This window comes from Galleria mellonella, unplaced genomic scaffold (genome assembly GCF_026898425.1).
Source record: "Galleria mellonella isolate WM207_F2 unplaced genomic scaffold, CSIRO_AGI_GalMel_v1 utg270, whole genome shotgun sequence".
Classification (NCBI taxonomy): Eukaryota; Metazoa; Arthropoda; class Insecta; order Lepidoptera; family Pyralidae; genus Galleria; species Galleria mellonella.
This window is the reverse complement of record NW_026442062.1, coordinates 1194600-1204495: the sequence shown is the minus strand read 5'-3', so window position 1 is coordinate 1204495 and position 9896 is coordinate 1194600. Positions and strand designations below refer to the sequence as shown.

Here is a 9896-nt window from a genome sequence, read left to right as displayed (position 1 = left end):
TGTATCATACATTAGTTGCTCTAAATTTATTAAGCATTTATGAAGTTTTACATTTCCAAAAAAATTAATACTATTAATTTTCCCGCCGTTTATAAAAACCACGTGACTTATCTAAGTACTCAATTTGGTGTGGAAATAAAGAAAATAAAAAAGTTACACTTTTTTAATATAATTTTTAATTATATTGTTTAAAAAAAAAAGTATTATTACTATGATACATATATTAAGTTATTAGTAAAATTTATTATGAAAATCAATAATTTAAATAATAATTAATCGAAATATTCGTCTTAGAAACAAGTTGTAATATATTTCAGTTACGCGTACCCTATTAAAATATGGAAATCATATCTTAATAATTATTGATTGAAAAAATTCTAATCGGACGGGACTTGAACCTGTACCTTCTACGCTGACTTTTTACCATTTGAACTATTACTTCACTGAGCACCTGAATATTAACTAAAAATTAACAATCAACAACTATATAAATTATTGATAATTTAGTTGTAATTATTATATTATTTTAATAAGTCGGTAGTTATTTAGATAATTTTTGCTTTTATGAGGTTAGAAGAATTTACAATTTTTATATACAAACAGCCTCGATATACTATTTGATAAATATACTCTATTTAAAGAAATCATTTTCTCTAATTCCGAATATAGTTAAAGTAGTTCTTTATACTGTGCTTACAAAATTTTAAGTACACCATCAAAATTCAAAATTTTGTCATTACATAATAATGATCTATAGGTGTTTAATTAATTAAATTCAACAAGTGTATCTATGATATTGTTACTCCTAAATGAATAAACAGCTTTTATTCTAGTATTTTTGTTCAAATAGTAATTATATCAATAATGACATTATTTTAACCATAAGAATTTTAACAAGAAAATTTATGTATTCGTTTAAAGAATATCTGCCTTTTTCTTGGAAGTGAAAGAATGTGAGCAATTGCTACGAATCAAAACAACAATGCAAGACTTTGATTATCTTGATTTAGTACTGCATCATCACCTAAAATCTGCAATAAAAATATTTTTTGCTAATGTATAGTAGAGATATCGTGTTTATGATAATTTCAATAGCCTCTAACAATGAAGTGGGAAAGAAAAAAAGAATAAATTGGTGAGAAATCTATGTTATTACTACTACGGTAGTATCATTTGTGGTGAAATAATCTACAAGTGTGTAAAATAAAAAACATATAAGCGAATGTATAAATATAATTTAGTGCAGTACAGGTTGATTTTAATAACAGTACAGGGAGCAGAAATAAATAAAAGCGATGGAATGATTACGATTTCGTGTGATAGTGATATAGTTGGGTCTTGAATATAATATAATTTTATATATGTAATAATAATCAACGTAGATTGAATTTTTAACATTTTGATGCAATAATTAACATTTAATCTTAACTAATACAGACATAACCTACAGATACAGCTAGTATTTTTTAGTTTTAATGTTATAGGAATTTTCTCTGTGTATTATTCTTTGTGTTACATTTATCATTAATATTGGATAAAGCATTAAAATTACTTAATTGTAACAAATTTATTATACTGGCAACACGAAACAGAATCATATTACTTTTTAATTATTATTTTTACGAACAATATCACTTTTTTCTCATTATGTTAGTTATATTATTTTTTAATATAATATATTATTTAAGACTGTTTTGAAGTTATTGTTTCTGAAGCAATCTCTAATAATTTCTATTGTTAAAAAGTATTAAAACTATAAAACAGTACTTGCGCAGAAGAAAATTGCTGGCCAGCGATCCACATCAATGTCGAACGTCATAACGCTGTAAAATTTTAAGTTCCCTATTGGTTGCGCATTTCGGAAGTGACGTAAGAAGACCAATCAGAACTTAGGTCATATCGAGCACTGCCTTGGACATCAATCGTCATATGACCCATTCTATCGTGTCTGCAAAGCTTTGGCCATATTTGTCCCTACTAAGTAGTTCTGTGGAGTGAGTGTGTGCAGATAGTCATCACAGTTTTTGGGACCTGTAAATACTCCCACATTTCAAGTTCAAAATGGCTGAAAACCCAATCTACGGACCCTTCTTTGGAGTTATGGGGGCGGCGTCAGCTATCATCTTTAGCGGTACGTACCTATTGCGCCTTGATTTGATTGGAATGGCTGTCTGAATCATTATCGATCCCCAAAATCTGGACTTTTATTATACGATGATGGTGCTACGAAAGCGATTCATTGTAAACAAATGTATAAATTGATACATTAGTCGGCTATAAAAATCTGTCTGGTTACGTTATTTTGAGCATCCTAATTATAGTAGTAGCCGCACCTTATCGCCTAGCGATATATCGGGGCCCCTGATAATTTGTATGGCAGTGTAATTTGGGAATTGATGAGCGTGAAAAAACTAGGTTGAAGCCTAGTTTTTGAGGAGGAATTGTAAGAGGGGTAAAAAGAATTATGAATCATTGTCATGTGACATAGGTAACTATTATTTGTCTCTTAGTTGGTAGTACTGGAAAAACACCAGCCAACAAAGAATCTGACCTGAAAAACTTCCAGCTTTCGACCATTCACTTCATACAGCTTCTTTTTAATCAATAATAGTGTAGACATTGCATATCTCACATTAAATACCCTAATTTACTCATTACATTATGCAAAAGATTAAATTTATGTATTCTGAAAGTTATTTTCTTAGTTTCATTACTAAATATCTTTATTTAAATATCGTGTTTAATTCTTCCTTATATTGTAAAGTATTATTATTATGGAAATGTGAAAGTAATAGTTTTAATTAAGAAAACTTGAGATTTCTGATAAAAGGTCATGCCAAATTAAAACCTTAATCAGATTTACAACATGCAATGAGTCTAATAACTCAAACTAAAACAATTTCTGTCAGAACTAACATAATATGCACTTAAAACTGTCATCACATGACTTAGATTTGGTCATGTGACCAGTCAGCTGTTTAGTCATGCTTAACTTAACCTGAGGTAGCTAAGTTACATTATTATGTATATGATTTTAAAACCAAATGTTATTACTGTGACAGTTATTAAAAAGTATCATTCATTAATATACATCATTAACAGTTTATCATGTGACTGATCACTTGTTATATTAAATTTTGAATCACATGATTTTCACATGACTACTATATAACTACTACATAACTGATTTTATATATGATTGTTATATCACTAATAATTAAGTTAATACATTAAAAATTTGATAACTTGTAACCAAATATGATACAGTCAAGTTATCATTTTAAGGTGTCTTTAATATTGTAAATTTATTTTAAATTTACATGCTTTTTTTAACTGTTTTTTTTTTCATACTAAAGTTTTTTTAACTAGCTGTATCCTGTAGTTTTGCCACCATGAATTATTATATAATATACCCTATGTATTATTTTGTAGTATGTATAAATTTTTCCTAAATTTCATTCAAATCTGTTCAGCAGATTATTAAACAATGTTCAAATATATACTATTATTAGAATATTAGGAACTAAAAAAAATCTATAAATTTAATAGTTTAAAAGTGTCATAGATGTATTTGTCACAAATTCTACTATGTGAATATTGTTTGATTTATTTTATTACAAGAAGTATTTTGTACAGAGTAGTTTAGTTATGAAAAAGCATCTTGCATTTCATATATATATATATATACATATATATATATATATATACAAACCTATTTTTCTGCTTATATTTATGTGCCCTAGGGATATATAGACATCATACAAATGAAATTTTCTCATTCAAACTGTTTAAGTAGTTAATACTCTTATACTAGTACTATTATTGCTTGTAATCTATGTATGTATAAAATTTTCAAAAATGTAAAATGAAATAATAATATTAGACCATAATACAAAACCAATCACTCATTGACTAGTCATGATACTTAAAAAACTACATACAAATTTGAAATTGGGCAAGTAATTTCATATTATACAGTACAGGCATGCATTATTAAATATTTTCCAATATTCTTATGCTAATGTTGGATAATGGCTGAAGTCATAAGTAAAAATCCAGTTAATAAATGGAGATGCATTTAATTATTATAATAAAACCTTTATTACTGAAAAACTGTTTTTCACTCTTGCAATGAATATTTTCCTTTATTTCCTCATTTTCCACTAATTATTTGATATTCAATTTCAAAGCCTTTTTCAATTCCTTTGATAGGATACCACAAGTTATTATATATTTAATTTTTTTTGTTTTTTTTTTTTTTATAATCTGTGTTTTAGTACCAATTCTATATGTTATATTGTCTTCTAAAATAAAGATTAATATTTTGCATTATAAAATTTCAGCGCTGGGAGCTGCATATGGCACAGCGAAGTCAGGCACAGGTATCGCCGCCATGTCGGTGATGCGGCCCGAGCTCATCATGAAGTCCATCATTCCCGTCGTCATGGCGGGTATCATCGCCATCTACGGGTTGGTGGTGGCTGTACTTATCGCGGGTTCCCTGGAGGGCCCCGCCAATTACACCCTATACAAGTGAGTATCAATTTATATGGTTTTATTTTAACTTGTAGGCGAAAACCAGTGTCTTGTAAGCTGCTATGGTGTTTTATTAGAGTGGATAACCTCAATGGTAATTTTTTTTAATACCTGACATTAAATTGTAGTCTACAAATAAAACTTGAAGACTGGTGTCTTTTTCCTGTTTTACCTCCAATATATTTGATTTATATTGATTCAAAAGTGGAATAGTAAATTTTTTTAGATGTTCATGACTGTCAGTACTAAATTATTTACAATGTACAGCTATTTTTATGAGCATTATCCAGCTTTGATTTCGTTTTAAGTTTGTTGCTTGGAACTTTGGAACATGATCATAGTGATTCTATATAGTTCCTGATGTTACCTTACTATTATCTTATTTTGAGGGTAGATACTACTGTGTGCTTGTGAGGTTTGTAATCAGAGACAGTAAGGAATGTATATTAGAATGGATAGAAGTTTCAATGCAAATGCTGAAGGGAATGTGTAAATTTATAATAATCCAAAAATTTATTTACTCAAATTGTTGGATAACAAATGTTAATTGAATTTTCCAGCTTTTATATAACATCACTATACATATGTCTTCCCTGATAAGTGGCTTGTCCTACCCTGATGCTGTTTATTCAGCATTTAGAGCAGTCTGACACACAAATCTATTATATTCGAGAATTTCTTATTTTTACATCTTTTGTCATATCATCAAATATATGGAGAACGTGCACATTCTCTTTTAATGAATTATGATTCATCTTTGATGTACTAAAATCATGTCCTATATCCAGCATAAATAAAAAAAAATATATATATAAATAGACTTTACTAGTGTTATTACCTACCATATGAATAAGTTATAGCCTAGGTAGATTAATATTTTAAAATATTTTTCAAAACAAAGATCACAACTTGGACACTAAACAGTTGTTAAAGTGAAGTAATTGCCTAATGTTTAATCATATATAAATATATATATATATATATATATATATATATATATATATATATATATATATATATATATATATATATATATATATATATATATATATATATATATATATATATTATGTAAGTAATCAGTTAAATAGTACACCAGTGATTTAACCAACTTATTGTATGGGTTTAACTTACAAACAGTTACTATAACTGTTTTGTATAAAGTAATACTTTTATTTCGCTTTCCTTTAATCTATATATATTATTACTGGTTTATAATTTGACAAAGTATGTACATTTTTATAAAATATGTAATTATTCTATGTTTTAATAATGTATTTTCAATATTGAATTATTAAAACTAAATTTAAATTAATACAAATTGAAAATTTATAACTTGACTACATTCCTTAATATGGGATTATCAGAGCCATTTATCAACTGTTGTTGTAGTGGTGACACTTTATATTACCAAATTTCACCAAGCATATAAAATAAGTAAAAGATATTTAAAAAGAACGTAAATCATGGTGGAATAGCTATAATTTTCAATAAAAATGATTACATAATTCAAAACTCTTATCTTATAGATTACATAAACAATGCAAAGCTTTATAATTTTTATCAAACATCATGGTTCAGTGATTTTATTTCCTGCAATCTCTCAATGGATTGCTGTGATGTAATACAAGGTTACAGGTAAATAACGCGACTTGATGATTTGCAGTTTTGTTGCAAATAGGTCGCTTGATAAGGCCATTAAAAAAAAATTAAGAATTATTTGTGAACATATTTGATTTAGTATTCAATAATGCATAGTTTTAATGATTTACATGTGATTTATCACATAGATTGAATTATGTTTAGAATTGGTTAATAAATTCCTTGTATTGCCATGTGCATTCTCATATGCATTACATTACACATAGATAATGTGATAAATGAAATGGAAAAAGAAAAGTATATATTTTTTTAAGTTTTATATGAAGGTTCTATTTTACAAGCCAGAATACTTCAAAATTACTTTTAGGGAGAGTAATAATAGTATTAAAATTTTTTTTTAAATTAATGACTAATTTGTCATTTCATGTATTTCATTAAATGTAAATGTTCTAATACATTAATTAATGAATTAATCAAGTTTATTTAATGTTTTTCTTTGTCAGTCTGTATCTATTATTTTTGTATTGTACCTAAACATATAAGGAAAAACTATATAAGTTTCATAGTGTAGTAGTAAGTACATAATTGCTATAGATAGGCATGTAACTGTACAAATTCATATATGATTTTTATCATTATCTCTGCTTAACCACATAAGAAATTATTGTAATGATTCACTATCATAACTTTGATTCAGCGGAAAATGTTGTATCTACTGAATTCACATTTATCCACCTGAACAAACAACACCTGACATGTTTAATTTATTGTAAATAAATTATGAAAATTGTCTGTCTCATTGCAACCAGAAGTTATAAAAAAAAAAGTATCTAGCTTGTATGTCTGGTATTTTATGGTGAAATATTGTTGTAGAAACAAGTTGTAAATGCAATACTTGACAGTTGTAAAGATCTTAAAGTGCCTAGGTACACAGTGATAAGAGGTGTCAAGATATAATTTGATATAAGAAGTACTTGTAAAATCAATCTCTTGAAATAATTGATAGATATTAATGTAATATTTTTTATTAAAAAAAACTTTATATTGTTTACCTCGTGACAATGCTATAGAATAGTAAAAAAATCTTAAATTGTGCAAAAACTATCGGTATTAAAAATCCAGCTATTATTTAGCTATAATGGGGTTCATTTTCTATTAACCATTAAAATAGTTTTTTACATTTATTCTGGGGGCTTAGATGATTTTTTTTTTCAAATTTAATTTGAATTTAGTTCTATTTTCTAAAGATCTTAAACAAATGGTCTGACTTTGTGCTTCTTTTCAAACTGTCTTTATAGAGGAAGAATATTTTTGAGTGAGGTGTAAATTGAGGAATGATAATTGTATAGAAATAGTAAAAGAGAATTTACTGCAACAATCGCAAATTAATATGGTAGGCCTAGAGTATGATGATTTACTTCACTATCGTCATTATTAGTACCTAAGGTATCTCCGTTTAAAAAAAAGTATAAGCCAATTGTTCACATCATAAGTAAACTATTTGAATCTTGTATTAACAAATGTGTTATCTATCTTTACAGAGGGTTCATCCACTTGGGTGCTGGTCTCGCCGTAGGTTTCTCAGGTCTAGCGGCTGGTTTCGCCATAGGCATCGTGGGTGATGCCGGCGTCCGTGGTACCGCGCAACAGCCGAGGTTATTCGTCGGAATGATCCTTATCCTCATTTTCGCCGAAGTATTGGGTCTATACGGTCTCATCGTAGCCATCTACCTATACACGAAACAGTAAATCTGCCGAGCACACTCCTCTCCCGTCGCCGTGCTCCGAGATTCTATGCTCAAAGCGCCAGAATCTGTTCAATCATCGCGCACAGGGAAGTCGTCGCCGGTAGCTAGCGGTAGACCGCATAGGGCCTCGGAGCACACCTTGTATAGTATACTTGTTGAGTACTTGAACGTTAATCATATTTATATTTTCTCGCCGGTGTCCGGCCCCGCGCCGCCTAGATGCTGCGGCGGCGCCGTGCCTCGAGCCGCGAACTGTATAAATGATTTTTCTATTTCAATTTTATAATACGATCGTAATATTCGTATCCCAATCATGTTTTGTAACGCTACCGCGCGATGACACTCTTTTAATTTAACTATAATTTATTGCCGCAGTTGTATTTCATTTTCGGTGACAGGGGGACTTCGTTTCACCTACGACATATCAATTTGTTTTGCGCGTTCCACCCCTCGCGAACACATTACAATCTGACGATATCATTTTTAGATTATTTTTAGCATTAAGGCGAAACTAATGTACAGTTAGAGTAGAAATTTAAGTCCAAGATATGTTAACATAATTTATGAACCGTTAAAACCCCCAGGGTACTGTGTACCGTGTCTCTGAGCTGAGAAGTTGAGGTTATACCTGGCTTAAGTAATTCATGCTATATAGCTTTCAGTGTTATAGTGGATGTTTGTATCCTATCGAACTGTTATGGGCCCTGTGGACGATTATAACTATTAATTTCGAGTGACAAATCAAAAGCGAGTCACAAACATTGTATTGCCAGGAATCAGTAAATAAACATGATTTGTACATTCCATATTATTTTGTTTCTACTTGATTGTTTTGTGTGTTTTATTTTCCTTTCACGATCTTACGAACGAAAGTATTAATATAATTATATTAGGAAGGCAGCCTAGCCAGATGCTTTCATGACTTATATGACACTGCACTGTCGTAATCATTATACATAATTATATATATAATAAAATGGTACATTTCTGACAACTTATAATGTGAAATATTTCAAATATATTTATTCTGTATACCTCATAGTCGAAATGATGTTTGAATGATTATAAATTGGTAAGTAAATACATCTAGGTAAAATTGTATTTTATTTTAGGTTCATGTTAGAGAATGTTATAATCTTTGGTGTTATTGAATGAATTGTGTTAATAAAATATTTTGAAAATAACTACTGTAAATTATAAATCAAGTGTTTCTGTTGATTCCAATTTAATTTTTGTTGTCTGTACCTACCCTATAGTTCAGATCCTGAATTTGACATAAGTTTTATTTTGTTATAATATGAAAGAATTTTACAATGTTCAGATATTAAAGAATGCAATTTAATTTGCATCTCAGATAAGTTAATTAAATAGGAGGCGTTTATTGCACTTTTAAACCCGCATCATAACTTTTAATGGAGATGGTAACTCTTGTTAAATATCTGAAAATTACTCCAATATTGTCAATTAACTAATATGACATAGTCCTAGAGGAATATTGGGGACGTTACAGTAGCTGCTGCCAATCCCATGAACATGACAGCTGTCACTGTATTTTTTAGTCAGTTCAAGGTACGATAGGACCTATTTCTTTTTTGATGGGTGAAAATTATATAGAACCCCGCCTGCACTAACGGGATACGCTGGCGGAGCACCAGTGAAGGGTGATAGATGAAATTGAAAACAGGTCAGTTAGCCCATCATGATGAATTTATCAGGAATTAACAATGATAGTTTCCAGCGAGAACCACGAGGAGCTCGACCTAGTTGGGTATATTGCTAGTAATGGAATTCTGTCTCAATTTCCCTTTCTCTCCAGATAGGACCTATTACCTGAAAAATTAAAGCCCTAAAATAAATTGTCTATAGATGACTTTTACCTTTTTTTATTTATGTGGGCTTTCAGTTTGTTTAACATTCAAAACAAAAAAACCTATGAATTATAACAAATCGTATCTCGTTTACATGTTTCATTTCTACTGTTTTATATACGCTTTTATTTAATAAATTTTG

At 29.1% G+C, this 9896-nt stretch overlaps 1 protein-coding gene across 1 annotated transcript; it reads left to right on the top strand.

Annotated features, from left to right (window-relative positions):
• Positions 1-1905: 1905 nt before the first annotated feature.
• LOC113509129 (V-type proton ATPase 16 kDa proteolipid subunit c) lies at positions 1906-8694 on the top strand. The gene is made up of 3 exons (XM_026892433.3): positions 1906-2131; positions 4344-4533; positions 7680-8694. Exons 1-3 carry the CDS (start codon positions 2062-2064, stop codon positions 7885-7887), a joined length of 468 nt encoding a protein of 155 aa, XP_026748234.1. The 5' UTR covers positions 1906-2061; the 3' UTR covers positions 7888-8694.
• The last annotated feature ends 1202 nt before the right edge of the window (positions 8695-9896 follow it).